At 38.0% G+C, this 16640-nt stretch overlaps 1 protein-coding gene across 1 annotated transcript; it reads left to right on the top strand.

Moving 5' to 3' along the window:
• Positions 1-507: 507 nt before the first annotated feature.
• On the top strand, positions 508-16234 carry rnf185 (ring finger protein 185). The gene is given in 7 exon segments (NM_213037.1): positions 508-569; positions 5139-5338; positions 7187-7205; positions 8519-8631; positions 9443-9497; positions 13541-13658; positions 15876-16234. Coding segments are annotated over 6 exon segments (585 nt in total). The 5' UTR covers positions 508-569; positions 5139-5156; the 3' UTR covers positions 15974-16234.
• Positions 16235-16640: the final 406 nt, after the last annotated feature.

A 16640-nucleotide genomic window follows, 5' to 3' on the forward strand; every position in this document is an offset into this window, starting at 1 on the left:
CAGATATGAATATTTCCCTAAATAATTATTGCCCAAAAATGATGAAATATTACACACTGCTGTAACACTAATGATGTTTAGTCCAGCAGGCGGCGGTATTAGACTCGCAGATCACTGTCTGCCTTTCACAGACACGCATTCAAGTATTACAGTGATTTAATATTGACATAATCAACACTAAAGTACGTCATCATTGATTTCTCAATAATCACCTAGCTGAAATTTAAATAACAACACAACCAAAGCGACGATGATTGGTCAATCCAGAGCAGCGCTGAGAAAGGTAACAGTTTTCACGTGACAACAATAATCAATTTAAAACTTAAAAGTGCTCACAATTAATATCAAGCGAGTTATCATTGATTTATAATAGTTTTAATTAATAATACGCATATTTATATTTTGATCCCAGCTAGTCTTCAGCACGCCTCACTTCTGAAAGCGCGTGCTTATTGGTCGAGCGCCTGTGACGTCAGCAGGCAGCGCTTCCGGTTTGGAGCGATGGCTGTTTGTTGACGCATCAGCTGAAGTTGAAGAGCAGCGGCTCGTGTTTCTCCTCAGACGCGCAGGTAAGCGTTTATCACTATTATACACGGTTACAGACGAGCTAGCGTGTTTATTTAACCCACAGTTGGTTATTTATGCTTAAAACAATCTAGATTAACCGATAAACAGCAGATTCCGACGCGAAGAGAGCTGCGTGCTGTTATGAATAACACCATTTATCACACAAAAGTCTTTATAAATACTCGGAATTAAGGATTTGTGCAATTTAAAATCACTTTATTTCATATAAAATGTCAAAATAGAGGTGGAATAGCGTTTGTTTTTATTTTACTTGTATTTTATGTCTCTTTTATTCCAGTGTATGTAAAACACGCAGAGTTACCATTGAGTATGAGATCTGCTGTAGAAATCAATAAATGGCCTTGTCTTATTGTCTGTATGAAACAAGACAATATTTATCTTTACGTAAATATGTCAGAGAATACGTTGATCGTACTGAATTAAATTATAAAGGTGAAATAAATTGGTTTAATATTCGCCTGTTGGTTCATTTAGCAGTCTCTATATTGTTTACCACACTACTTTGAATATTCAGTCTGAATTAGCATGTAAGCATGACTTCAAATACAACATTAGCACCATAACTGACTGTAACCAATGTTGTACTTGGATAGTCGTTTGCTGATCATATGATTTCGCTGTTTAGATTAAGAATACTTTATTACTTTAATACTTTACTGAAATTATGTAATTAAGGAGAATGTCTGAATATCCAAATATAAAACCAGCTTTACCTCTATCATGAAATTGAGTTTAAAATTATGAAAATCTTGTTGTTTTTAAATGTGTGAAGTCTAATGGTTTGAATAAATGTCAGATGACAATTAAAGAGTATTTCGGGCCAAACTAACATTTTAAAATATGTTTTAAAGATAATTTTGAATTCTACATGGCTATAGTTATGTACATAAGAACAATTGTTACACTTACTGACAAATTCATCCTTTGCATGATTTCCAGAATGTGAATTATGTATGTGTATTATAGTTTAATGGCCTGTTTCACGTCAAAAGGTACCTAAAATGGCCTGTTTACACTGACTGGTAGAGTATGTTATGGTACGGGGCGGTCACCTTTAAATCAGGCTTGCATTTCCACAGCTATAGATATACACAAATACTGTATAAATGTTCAATACTAACCTTTCATCAACATGAGTTGATTGTAACTGCAGATCAGTGATAGTGTGCAATAGCCTACTGTAACGTCTGCAATTGTATAAAATAAATAAATAAATGAACATGCGGTCAAAATAGCACAAGATTATCCGGGTTCAATTTATGTGACATCAAACAAGGGTTAACACCAGGGCTTAAAATGAACTTTTTTGACCACTAGCCACTGTGGCTAGTACATTTCCAACGTTACTAGCCAGTCGCCAGTTTCACTAGCCACAGTTTTATTGTTGGGAAAATATATTTTATACACATAAATATGACTTTGATATGCTAAAATGACTTGTTTAGAGTTTGCGTTATCTCTACATGCCTCATTCATTTCACTTTTTGTGTGTCGTGTATGAGTTTGCTCAATAATCCTGAGCAGATGGGTCAGAATTTCATATATTACAATTAGTTTTCATAATGTTCAGAGCCCAAAATGAAGGATTTACCCAATTTATCTCTGACCACACCATACATAAACAGTTCATTATTTCTTAGCCAAAACTTTAAGTGCGTCAAAATAAGCGAAATATAGCTGAATATTATACTTTTTATTTAACAGAACACATGTACAGTCATATGTCCTGGCTAAAGGTCCCAGATCACCAGTTAACTACACATAAATGGGGAGTTATTCTCCCATTAAAGCAATGTTATTGTAAAAAAATGAGAAAATGAAAGGATGATCACACACGCATGGTTAATGACTGACCCATAAATTATCTTTTCAAAGAATGGTTAAAGCGAAAGCAACTGGCGCTGCTTACAATAAGTCAACTCTGGAGCTCTGGAAAGCAGCAAGACTGTAGACTGTAGGTGCACGTTCCTTCCTTTTTGTTCAGTCTATTTGAAAGAGAAACGATCGCATCAGTTGTGTTTCTAGACACAGTTGCTTCACAAAAGAAACCGCGCGCATCACCTCAGCTGATTATCCTCTCATTCGGTATTCACCTGCTTTGCTCGTGCGAAGTTGCGAACGCAATTATTTTTCGTCAGTTGTGTTGCTTCTCGATCGCTTGTGCATGCATTTTGGACCATCCTTATTGTCGAACCCTGCCTTAAAGAATTATTATCTGGGAAAATTATTTTCAACCAGCCAAAGTGGCTAGTGGGAGTGTCTGTCTTACGCCACTGCTGAAATCTACCCGCATTTGGCGGGTTGGTGGGTGTTAATGTAAAACCCTGGTTAACACTAAAGTTATATAGGAGTAGTCAGATTACATTACCAATGCTCATAGATATATACATTAGATGTCGCCTGGCCTACTGTTGTCTATTGGACGGAATGCGTCAATAGCGCCGCCATCTTGCTACAGGGTAGCGCTCCTTTGAAATGAATGCGGGACTAAGGTACAGTGGAGGACTGTGGCCATGCAAAGCCAGAGATATACACATATATCTGTGTTTCCCTGGATGTTAGTATGTAATGTTTTTTTCTAATTATGAAAATTATAATTTTACATCACTTTTCTACATTGATGGATCAGTGACCGCACGGCCATTCCTGACAAAAAGCTTGTGTTTGTGTGTACAGAAATGTACTATCCACCCTCCCTGCTAAATTTGATCTAATCATGTCCTGAAGCACAGCTCCTCTCCTGCTTTCACTGCTCATACTGACGGAGGGAGCGATTCGTTTGTGAATGAATCCACCGAACGACTCTTTCACTAACGTTAGCCGACAATAACACAAGTTTCTGGCAGCGCAGCATCTCGTTGTCATATTTCTTTTGCATTGTTTGCTGATTTTATTCAACAAAACTAGCATAAGCCGAGTGTTTAGTGCGAGTTGGAGCTGCTTTGTCGTATGGTGAATGCAGTAAGTGACTGTTATCATCAATAACGTTACCTGATTAGCACAAAAGTTCAGAACATACAAAAACAGAAAAAAACTTAATATTACCTATGAAATGTTCTGCCTTTGTGCTTTGTTTTCTTTGTTTGCTCGTTACTACACCCGTAGACAGCGCTAAAGTCCCGCATCTTCACGTAATAACACTGTCTTGACTAGTGCGGTTGAATAACATTTGTCCTGGGAGCACTGTACCAATATGGCGGCGCTATTGACGCATGCTCAGGGTCCCTATGCGATATCTAGTGTATATATCTATGACCAATGCTTAGTCTAAAAGTTTACACTACTGACAACAAATTTAGTCGTGTTTTTTTGTAAACAGTAACTGATAACAGTTTAAAAGTAATGTAAATGTAATCCAGAAGTACAGTTGAAGTCAGAATTATTCGCCCCCCTTTTAAATTTGTTTATCTTTTTTTTTAAATATGTCCTAAATGATGTTGAACAGATTGAGGAAATGTTCACAGTATGTCTGATAATATTTTTTCTTCTGGAGAAAGTCTTATTTGTTTTATTTCGGGTTTAATAAAAGCAGATTGTAATTTTTTTAAAAGTAATTTTTAGGTCAATATTATTAGCCCCCAGTTAGCAATTTTTTTCTCAATAGCCTCCAGAACAAACCATCATTATACAATAAATTGCCTAATTACCCTAACTTTACCCTAATTACCCTAGTGAAGCCTTTAAATGTCACTTTAAGCTGAATACTAGTGTCTTGAAGAATATCTAATCTGATATTATTTACTGTCATCATGTTAAAGAGAAAATAAACCAGTTATTAGAGATGAGTTATTAACACTATTCTGATTAGAAATGTGTTGGAGAAATCTGCTCTCTGTTACACAGAAATTGGGGGGAAAATAAACAGGGGAGCGAATAATTCTGACTTGAACTGTATATGAACACGTACAGCCCCTTACAGTCTCCGATATGTTACCCATTACAGAAAAACTACACACGGCAGACATTTAGTCCTTATTTGGGTTCAAAAACAACACACAGCAGACAGCCTACAGTCAGTGCAAACCTCTCATCTGTGTGTGTGATCTTCACCCGCACATGTAACCCCTGTTAGATCATCACTCATTTACTCCTTAGTTTTTTCGCGCCTCACACTCGCGTTTGTCTGTTTCTGAAAGGATCGGATGTTAGTACCACTCAATGATCACGCACACGTTATTATCATCAGCTCAACACGTTCATTATTTCAAATAGACGTGTGGCAAGCTCTCTGGAGAAAGTGAAACAGCTCACACTTAAGACAGTCTCCTAAACAACAACAGGACACGGCAGATTCTGCTCTTCTTGGCCTTGTGGCTGTTCATCAAGGCGATGACAAGGTTTGTCTAATGTCGGGTCGACCATGGCTTGTTATTATGTTTATATTGTATTACAGTGTAATGCCGGCTGTGTTTTTAAAACTAGAGCTTCCTTTGTGCTAGTGACGCATCTCTGTAAACCAATAGTGTTCAGCTGCGCGTCTCACTTCGCCTTTTGTTTACCCTTTAGTATAAGCACATCTCATGCATGTGTGTTTCTGTGTTGATGTTTAGGGTTGTGTTTAGTGGAGAATGGCCAGTGCAGCAGCCAGTGAGAGTTCTTCATCATCTTCATCATCATCAGCAGGAGCTGCCAATGGTCAATCAGCGGGAGAAAGTGGAGGTGGAGGAGCTCAGGACAGCACGTTTGAGTGTAACATCTGTCTGGACACATCTAAAGATGCTGTCATCAGTCTGTGCGGACACCTCTTCTGGTGAGGCCCTCACAACAATAAACAGCTCTTGTTTGCACTGCACACGACATTCAGACATGACTGTGGGAATTTTTAGACCAGCGCAAGCCTAATTTCCACGCTTTGCGCCATTGTTTAAATAGAAAATCCATCCACTCTGTGTGGACTCTGTGTGGACTCTGTGTGGACTCTGTGTGGACTCTGTGTGGACTCTGTGTGGACTCTGTGTGGACTCTGTGTGTGTGTGTGTGTGTGTGTGTGTGTGTGTGTGTGTGTGTGTGTGTGTGTGTGTGTGTGTGTGTGTGTGTGTGTGTGTGTGTGTGTGTGTGTGTGTGCTGGTCTATAGAGGAGGTGTGTTAAGGCGCATTGTTGGAGCGTTGCTATTCTGAGGAGCTAAAATAGACCAACAGCACCATTGACCAACTAAGAGCTGCTCTAGAGTCCAGCAGAGTGTGTTAGTTATGCACATATGCAGGTCTAAATGCTGAACACACACAGGATGATCAGCAACACACAAATATCTCTACAGATGAAAACAATTAAAGGATTAAAATGATCCAGAAATGATGATTTTCACCACTGCCTCCATGCCTTCTTCACCCCGGGGGCTTTTTCAGTTTATTGATGACCATCTGCATCTGTATAATGTGATTATTATGATCAGTATTATTGATTATCTGCAGATTTATACTTGCTTTATTAAACACAAGTGTAGATGTGTCCAGCTGTGGGGTTTTGGAGACGTCTGCATCAGCATATGTGGATAAGAACAGGACGTGTGTTTGGATATAACTCAGTTTTCTGACCACACGTCATTATTATTGTTCATTTATTCCTTTGCTGGAGATTAGAACTGAGTTTAGAAATAGTTTTGAAGCAAATCTTTGCGCCTAACAAAGGAAATTAAATCTGTGGGCTGATGGATGTGTTCAGTGGAGTGAGTTTCCACCGTTTCCTCACTCCACCAAAGTAAAGGAGTAAAGGAATTAAGTAAAGAGAAAGTAAAGAGGCTGAATGGAGGAGGCTCGTTCTTTATCCTCGTGCTGCAGATGCTCTGTTTAACTGTGTTCTCGCTAGTGAAGCGTTCAGCTTTTACACTTACAAAGTCGCCATGTAAATAGCGAATCCGCCATGGAGCGACAAAACTGACTCTAAAAGGGAATGAGAAATGAGACTCTGATTGGTTTAATGCAGGTTTAATCCAAAAACACACTCAGAACTCATTAAGAGAATAAGCACAACCCGGTTAGACCATGCGCAGAGCGGATTTATCCGTCCTTAAAATAGCAGAAGTGGATCCAGACACGCTCTTAGTGCTTAGAGCCCATTATGACAGACATGAAAATGCCATGTTCAACTTTAAGGATTGCCAAGTCTTCAATGTGTTTTAGTGCAAAATAAACAGAAAATCAAAGCTAAATATCTGAACTAAGTATATTCTTAGTTTGAAGTTGATATCTTATTTAGGTGTAGATTTTTGTTTATCCGCAGTACTAGACATGACCACCAGCTGACTATATAATGGTGCCCCCTTTGTCTATGTTGGTCCAGTAAATGACTGCAAATCCAAACACCTTTATTCTTTTCCTTTATTACTGGTTTGTGATTAAAAAAAATTCTGATAAAATTTAACCAATGGCTAAATCTCATCTCACACACAAACACGAACCTCATTGAACAACACTGGAGTACAGCACATCCTGTCCAGCAGTTGCATATGTCTAGATAAATATTGGGAAAATCTTCAAAAAGCTTCTGATCTGTCGTATGTCGTGTGCAGTGGAAAAGAAGTTTAATGCAGACAGTAATAAGGAAACCATGTTCATTTCTTAACACTTATTTCTTTTTCCATCTGCAACGGGATCACAGCTGGCCATGCTTGCATCAGGTGAGTTCTAGAAGAGTGTTAAAATCATTACCATTAGGGCTGTGCAATATAATGATATAAACTCACCGGCCACTTTAATAGGTACACCCCTCTAGTACTGGGTCGGATCCCTTTTGCCTTCAGAACTGCCTTAATCCTTGGTGGCAGAGATTCAACAGTTGGCAATTGGATTGAGCTCTGGTGACTGTGGAGGCCATTTGAGTACAGTGAACTCATCGTCATGTTCAAGAAACCAGTCAGAGATGATTGAGCTTTATGACATGCTGCGTTATCCTGCTGGAAGTAGCCATCAGAAGATGGAGACACTGTGCTCATAAAGGGATGGACATGGTCAGCAGCAATACTCAGGTAGGCTGTGGCGTTGATGCTCAATTGGTACTAATGGACCCAAAGAAAATCTCCCCACACCATTACACCACCACCACCAGCCTGAACCGCTGATACAAGGCAGGATGATCCATGCTTTCATGTTGTCTGAGCCGAGCATCTGAATGTGTCAGCAGAAATGGAGACTCATCAGAGCAGCAACGTTTCTCCAATCTTCTATTGTCCAGTTTTGGTGAGTCTGTGTGAATTGTAGCCTCAGTTTCCTGTTCTTAGCTGACAGGAGCGGCACCCGGTGTGCTCTTCTGCTGCTGTAGCCCATCCGCCTCAAGGTTGGACGTGTTGTGTGTTCAGAGATGCTCTTCTGCAGAGCTCGGTTGTAACGAGTGCTTATTTGAGTTACTGTTGCCTTTCTATCAGCTGAAACCAGTCTGGCCATTCTCCTCTGACCTCTGGCCTTATCAACAAGGCATTTGTGCCCACAGAACTGCCGCTCACTGGATATGTCCTCTTTGTCGGCGCATTCTCTGTAAACCCTAGAGATGGTTGTGCGTGAAAATCCCAGTAGATCAGCAGTTTCTGAAATACTCAGAGCAGCCCGTCTGTCAGCAACAACCATGCCACGTTCAAAGTCTCTTAAATCCCCTTTCTTCCCCATTCTGATGCTCGCTTTAAACTGCAGCAGATCCTCTTGATCATGTCTACATGCCGAAATGCAGCGAGCTGCTGCCGTGTGATTGGCTGATTAGAAATTTGCCTTAACGTGCAGTTGGACAGGTGTACCTAATAAAGTGGCCAATGACTATGTCGTAATGACAAAATGAAAGTAATATTTCAATGTTGCAAAATACATTGTTTACTATAACACTTTTTCATAGTTTGTGTTTGTGTGTGTGTGTGTGTGTGTGTGTGTGTGTGTGTGTGTGTGTGTGTGTGTGTGTGTGTGTGTGTGTGTGTGTGTGTGTGTGTGTGTGTGTTTGTGTTTACAGTGGTTAGAGACTCGTCCAAATAGACAGGTGTGTCCGGTGTGTAAAGCAGGCATCAGTCGAGATAAAGTGATCCCACTGTACGGCAGAGGCAGCACCGGCCAGCAGGACCCCAGGTACACACGCACACACACTATGAGTTATGGAGGAATATGATTACTGCTGCTGATTAATCACCTTTCATTTCACATCATTTACATCTAAGAGCTGGCGTCTAAAGCAACTTGCGTTCATTCATTAATTTTCCCTCGGCTTAGTCACTTATTTATCAGATGTTGCCACAGCAGAATGAACCGCCAACTATTCCGGCACATGTTTTACACAGTGGATGCCCTTCCAGCTGCAACCCAGTACTAGGAAACACCCATACACACTCATTCTCATAAACTACAGCCAATGTAGTTGATCAGTTCCCCTATAGTGCATGTGTTTGGACTGTGGGGGAAACCGGAGCACTCGGAGGAAACCCACGCCAACACGGGGAGAACATGCAAACTCCACACAGAAACACCAACTGACCCAGCCGAGACTCAAACCAGAGACCTTCTTGCTGTGAGGCCACAGTGCGACGCCGCTGGGCCACTCAAGCAACTTACAATTGAATCCAAAATTAAGCGTTATATTTAAGAATAAATGTGTGTGTGCTGTTTATCAAAAATTGTAATCGAATTAATTAAGATATTATCTGTCTCATACACAATACACAATATGTCATGAAATGTTTATATGACCACGAATATAATGTCAATAAGAATGCAATATAATAATGAGTAGAAACAAGACAATGTGAGAAACAGGACAGTAAGTGAAAGGAGCATGTGTAATAATGTGTACTTTTCTTTTTTAGATGTATTATTTGTCAGCACTAATAAATAAATAAAAACACTTGTTGATTTAAATATAAAGTGAATGTTCTTGTGACTTCAGAGAGAAAACTCCTCCGCGACCACAAGGCCAGCGTCCAGAACCGGAGAACCGTGGCGTGAGTATCAGCACATACAGCTGAGGGCTAAATTATTCACCCCCTATGCAGTATTTTTTTATTTCTTCAAATATTTCCCAAGTGATGTTGAACAGATTCAGGAAATGTTCACAGTGTTTCCTCTAATATTTGTTCTTCTGGAGAAAGTCTGATTTGTTTTATTTCAGCTACAATAAAAGCAGTTTTTAATTGTTTTAAGGCCATTTTAAGGTCAATATTATTCGCCCCTTCAGCAATATTAGTGTTGGATTGTCTCCAGAATAAACCACTGTTATACAATGACTTGCCTAATTACCCTAAGTTTACCCTAATTACCCTAGTGAAGCCTTTAAATGTCACTTTAAGCTGTATAGAAGTGTCTTGAAGAATATCTAGTCTAATATTATTTACTGTCATCATGACAAAGAGAAAATAAATCAGTTGTTAGAGATGAGTTAATAACACTATTATGATTAGAAATGTTTCTCTGAGTTAAACAGAAAGTGTGTAATAAATATACACAGTAATCCTGGCCATTTTTAAAGCGTTTTTTTTAGACAAGCACATAATATAGGCTTGTTTTGAGAAATAGAGTCAAAATGAAGCGAGTTTTTCCTGAAAACAACCAAAATAATCTGACATTGGGAGAAGCAGAGTAGCCCTGTTTTTTTTTCTTGACATTATGTTATTTTGCTTCCCCCATTGGCAGATTATTTCACTTGTTTTCAGGGAAAAACTCGCTTCATTTTGACTCAAAACAAATCTCTATTTTTGCTTGTTTAAGCAGTTGGCATTGGGCTATAACGGTTTTCAAGGTATTCACCTTATTCTCCGCAGATGAGCGGGCGCTGCCATATGAATCTTTTTGGCACGAGACTTCCGGTCTCATTCACTTCCATTCATTTTTAGACATTAAAAACTGCTCGCTTCGCTGTTTGATGTTGCAAACTGATATTTCCTTATTATATTATTCTACTTGGTCTGTGTAGTCATGCAAACATTTGTTTGTAGAGCAAGTAGTTTGACCGTTTTCTGCCGTTTATTATTCCTAGTCATTTCTCCCATAGGCGACTGAATCGGAAGTTCTAAGACAATCGCGAAAACAGGCGCACGTCCACATTTTAGAATAAGGTCAATATCACGGTTTGGAGAAATCAAGATTTTAAAACAGCCAAAATTTTCTGCTGTACCGATCCTAAGGTGTGAGTAAGAATTTCTTTAATGTTTTGCTTGAAGTTTTTTAGGACGGCAGTATCTCCAGCAGATAAACCTCCAAACATGCTGATCTAAATTGTACAGAAATCTGTGCTTCTGAAACAAATGAAGACCGCAGAAGTCAATGATTCATTTTCATTATTTAGTCTGGCATGTTTACTGCAATACACAATATTATAAACGTTTCACAAAAATAAATATATTGTGTTCAAAGAGGGAAAAGTTTTTAGTTTTTTACCCAGACAATTAAAAGAAAATGTTTTAGAGCAGTAACCACAACACCGTGATATTTTAATCAGAGGTTATCATACCATCAGAATCTGATACCGGCCCATGCCTAGGTGTCCGCAGATCTTTAAAGTGTTAAATCCCACAGTATAAAAATAAGTACTTAATTAGACTTGTATTAGACTCCTAAATGCAATCGAACCGAACTCGTACTGAAGATTTTAAAATCTGCTCAAACGTCTTCGTCTATCATCGTGCAGAACAACATGGGCAGAACCAAAGTCCATTTATATTGGTGGAACTTAATAATATACATGCTTGTGGAAATTTTGTTTATGGAACTATAGTTTGCTGGGATTTCGCTTGCATGTTCAGAATTTGTGGGGAATTCCCCACTCGCCAAATATATCTTCATTCATTCATTCGTTTTCCTTTGGCTTAGTCTCTGATTCAGAGGTCGCCACAGCGGAATGGACCGCCAACTATTTCAGCATATGTTAACGCAGCGGATGCCCTTCCAGCTGCAACCCAGCACTGGGAAACACCCATACACACTCATTCACAAACACACACTCCTACACTTTGACCAATTTAGTTGATGTGGGGGAAACCAGAGCACCTATAAGAAATCCACGCCAACACGGGGAGAACATGCAAACTCCACACAGAAACACACACTGACCCAGCGACCTTCTTGCTGTGAGGCCACAGTGCTAACCACAGTGCTGCCTAAATATATTTTTAAATATGCCTATTATTAAATTAAATATAACAATAAGTTACTGACATTGTCAAATTGTGTTGTTAGTGTTGTTAATGCAGTTTGGGGGAACTGATGTAACTTTCATTATTATTATTATTTTGTTATTAATAATAATAATGTTTTGAGTTTTTCACACACACACACACACACACATATACATATATATATATATATATATATATATATATATATATATATATATATAAACATACATACACATAATATATATAACACAATAAATATATAATTATATGTATGCTTTTTTTCTGGCAAGTTATGTGCTGTACAATTGTTCTTACAGTCTTAAATATAAATCTGAGGGTCCGTGCACACTGGGACGCATCTTTCTCTGGTTTTTGTCTACGTTTAACGCCTTGTGACTAAATAAACGGCGTAAAAGCGTCATTTTTAAGGAAACGCCTCATGCTTGCATCAAAACCTTCTCGACCAATCAGATTGGCACTTTTGTTCACGTGTACGGAGCTGCTGAAGTTACAGTAAACAGCACATGAAGGCGCTCAAGCGCAAATCTGTCAAAGATGCCTAGAGGCGATATGTACATGTAGCTGCTTATTGCTCTGGTCACAATAATCATTTCTTCATCGCTAGAGCTGCTACTTGAACCCTCAATAACATCAAGCGTGTCAACTGTCTTTTGTGCTACAAGCAGATGTCAGAAGCTTAAAGTTGTATAGCACCATCTAATTTCAAGGAGTGGTTTTGCATACTCTTCTGCTCGATGAAATGGAAATCGATTGTGTTTGAATCCAGAAAAAACGTCTCGTAAAACACTGATGTTAAACGCATATGAAAAAGCGATGTGTACCAGTCTTTGCGCTGCGGTCACACTAGAGTTTGAGCATGCAAAATTCTGTTGAACAGCGCTGCAAAAAGGGCCGGGATTAAACAAGATGATCAACATTTAATGAGCGAGCGATTGGTCCATATTTTAAACTTCTGTTCAGAGAGGTCATGTTTTCATCTTCGATTGCTCTCACGCAGTCATGTGATGCGATTTCACAGGTCAGAGTTTACCAAGCTTGAACTTTGCAACACAGCAAACTGCGAAACTTGTTGCACAAACTTGCGTTCCCGGTCTGCAGCGTTCACATGCGTATGAATGGAAGTCTATGTGTAGTGCAGTGTGACTGCAGCTTAAAAACCTGCAGATACCCTATAAAAATGCTTCTTGATTTAATATTCAGATATATTTAGGCTAGACAAGACAAAAACTCTAAGAACATCATTTGTTGCAGTCTAGAGTTGCAGTTACTTGTTTGCTCATGACACTGTTGCGTGTGCAACGGTGTGTGTGTCATTGCACTAGACGTTTGTGATGAAACACTTACATGCATGACTCTGGTTGCTGTAGTGCCAACCTGTAGGTAATTCATTAAGCAAACGAGTGTCTCACGGGGGCTAATTAATGTCTCGGAGTCTCAGTGGACAGCAGCTGACGTCTGGGTTGCATCACATTATCATCATGCTTTACATTCTTGCGTGATGATCGTCTACGGTGGAAAATAAAGCTTTTAGAGCTGCGGCTTCCACAAATCAGCTACATGTAATTACACTGCACAACAGGCTTTATTTCGAGTTTCAGTCTTGTTTCCAGTACAAATATGTAAAATACTTAAATCTAGAAGCATCATCTGGACAAGCAAAAAATACAGTGCTGTTTTCAGAAGCAATGAGTCAAAATGAGGCGAGTTTCTCCTTAAAACACGCTGAATAATAAGCTGAATAAAGGCAAGAGAAATAATCGTGTTTTCACTCTGAGGTAATATTCTTTAGCTTCCCCCATGGTCATGTGTACTGTGAGTCTTGCTCTCCTGCTGAAGTTGGCTTGTGTCTGCAGGGTTTTCAGGGCTTTGGTTTTGGCGATGGTGGATTTCAGATGTCGTTTGGTATTGGAGCTTTTCCTTTCGGGATCTTCGCCACAGCGTTTAATATCAATGATGGCAGACCCCCGCCAGGTAAAGCACAACCGTCGCCTGCCTGATAAACTGAACTGATGAACATGACATTAAACACAAACAAACAGGCACATTTAATAATATCTATGGCCTAAAATGAATTTAATGATGACTTTTCTCTAAACGTATGTCAATATTTGCTTTAAATCTTGTCTTTTGCTTTAAAAATACACACAACTCTAATAAGGTTTTTATTTCTTAATAACTGTTAGGCTTGTACAATGATAGTAAACAATATCATATTTGGATTAAAGTATAGTAATGAGAAGCCCTTTAGGTTTGCATGAGATGAAATCCGCTATTCACGTTCTCTTAATAAACATTGTACATGTTTCTGAAAAGCTCGTCTGTGCATGTTTACATGTTTTTTGACTGTATCATGTTAAATCAAAAACAGAATTTTTATATCGCTCTGTTGTTTTTGTTTTACACTTTTTGTTACAAACTTCATATTTTCTTCTTTCGCAAACTCATTGACTTTTTTTGCTAACGTGCTGTTGACTTCATTTACAAACTCTATTGCCTTTTTCGCAAACTCGCTATTGATTTTTTTACACACTCTATTGACTTTACTCACTCTGTTGACTTTTTTTTGCGAACTCGCTGTTAAATTCATTCGCAAACTTAATATTCACTTTTTTTTTTTTTTTTTACAAACTCGCCGTTGACTGTTTTCACTAACTCAATTTTGACTTTTTTTCCGCAAACTCACTGTTGACTTTATTCGCAAACTCACTGTTGAATTCATTTACAAACTTAATATTGACTTTTTTCACAAACTCACCATTGACTTTTTTTTCACAAACTCGATATTTACTTTTTTTCACAAATTCACTGTTAAATTCATTCGCAAACTTTTTTGACTTTTTTTCACTAACTCGCTATTGACATTATTCACAAACTCAATATTGACTTTTTTTTGCAAACTCATTATTGTCTTTTTTCTCAAACTTGCCATTGACTTTACGCAAACAAGCTGTTGACGTCATTTACAATTTTGGTATTGCCTTTTTCGCAAAACTAGCTTTTTACTTTTTTCAGAAACCTGATTTTGACTTTTTTTTACAAACTCGCTGTTGACTTCGCAAGCTCTATTGACTTTTTTCACAAATTCGCTATTGACTTCATTCGCAAATTCAATATTGACTTTTTTTCACAAACTCGCTATTGACTTTATTCGCAGGCTCTATTGACCTTTTTTCCCACAAACTCAAAATTGTCTTTCTTTTTTTTTCACAAACTTGCTCTTGACTTTTTTTTTTTTTTTTTACAAACACACTGTTGGCTTTATTGGCAAAATCAATATCGACATCTTTTTTTTTCTCTCTATTTTTTTTTTCTCTCTAAAACTCGCTATTGACTTTTTCGCAAACTGACTGTTGGTTTCATTTACAAACTCGATATTGACTTTTTTCGTAAACTCGACATTGACTTTTTGTAAACTCGCTATTGACTTTTTTGGTAAACTTGATATTGACTTTTTTCGTAAACTCGCTATTGACTTTTTTGGTAAACTCGCTATTGACTTTTTTCGTAAACTCGATATTGACTTTTTGTAAACTCGCTATTGACTTTTTTGGTAAACTTGATATTGACTTTTTTGTAAACTCACTATTGACTTTTTTCATAAAGTCAATATTAACCTTTTTTCACTAACTCTAATGACTTTTTTCGCAAACGTGCTGTTTACTTTATTGCAAACTTAATATTGACTTTTTTTCAGCAAACTCTGTTGACTTTTTTTGTAAACTTGCTATTTACTTTTTTGCTAACTTTCTATTGACTTTTTTTTCGTTAACTTGCTATTAACTTTTTTTTCCGCAAACCTGCTAATAGACTGTTTTTGCAAACTTGCTATTGGCTTTTTCAAAGTTTTATTGGACAGTTCTGAGGAAAAACTTAATAGAGAATTTGTATTTGAGTTTGAATCATGCAATTCTGAAAAAAAAAATGCACGTTTGTATAATGCAATATTTACATTTTTTATTTATTTTGATGCCCACTACCATTCGCCATGCGAGAATGGCTCATAGTTGATTGAACGGAATTGAAATGCATGCGTCTTATAAAATACCCAGTTCTTTGAAATTGGAAACTGGTTCTAAAATGGAACCGGTTCTGGATACCCAATACTAGTAACAGTTATGAGGCTTAATGGAGTTTAGCGAGTTTTGCATTAAACTAAGTGACGTTTTGATGTATTTTGTGTGTTTTCAGCTGCTCCAGGAACACCCCAGCACACAGATGAGCAGTTCCTGTCCCGCCTCTTCCTGTTTGTGGCTCTGCTCATCATGTTCTGGCTGCTCATTGCATAAACTGGTAAAGCATACCATCAGGACACAGTAAACTCATTACTCTCAGAGGACTAATTAACTAACTAACTGAACTGTCAGCTTTCAGTAGTGCAGGCTTCCTCTCTTCTGTTGATGAGCTGACGGTTAATTAAGATACGTGTTAATCGACCGCCCGCCGGGCTCTTTTTCTGTGAAAGAGATGCAATGCTTCTGGTTGCATGTCTGTGAATGTAAACACTCATAATCTGTTTTCTGATTTTAAATAAAGTCTTATTTCTCTTATGATTCAGTAAATCTCTATTGTTTCTGTTATTTTTTCTTCAATTACGGTGACAAATAATGTCACTCACTTTAGTAAAATGAGACTCTTACAGACGTTTTCTTGATGATGGCTCTGAGTGCTTTACATCAGCATTAAACTATTTTATTTGTTTGTTTAATTATCAGCTCGCCTCTAACGTGAGATGAAGTACAGCATTTATGGTAATACAGATATTTTTAATATAAAATAGTCGAAATACTTGATAGTTATTGTCCTCAAAAACATTCAAACATAAATTGAGGAATAACTGATCACAGGTCATTGAATTATTAGTAAATAATTCCACAAACTCGCTATTGACTTTTTTCGCAAACTATTGGCTTGTTTCCCCCGAATACTCTATTGACTTTTTTCCCCCGCATACTC

This window comes from Danio rerio, chromosome 5 (genome assembly GCF_049306965.1).
Source record: "Danio rerio strain Tuebingen ecotype United States chromosome 5, GRCz12tu, whole genome shotgun sequence".
Classification (NCBI taxonomy): Eukaryota; Metazoa; Chordata; class Actinopteri; order Cypriniformes; family Danionidae; genus Danio; species Danio rerio.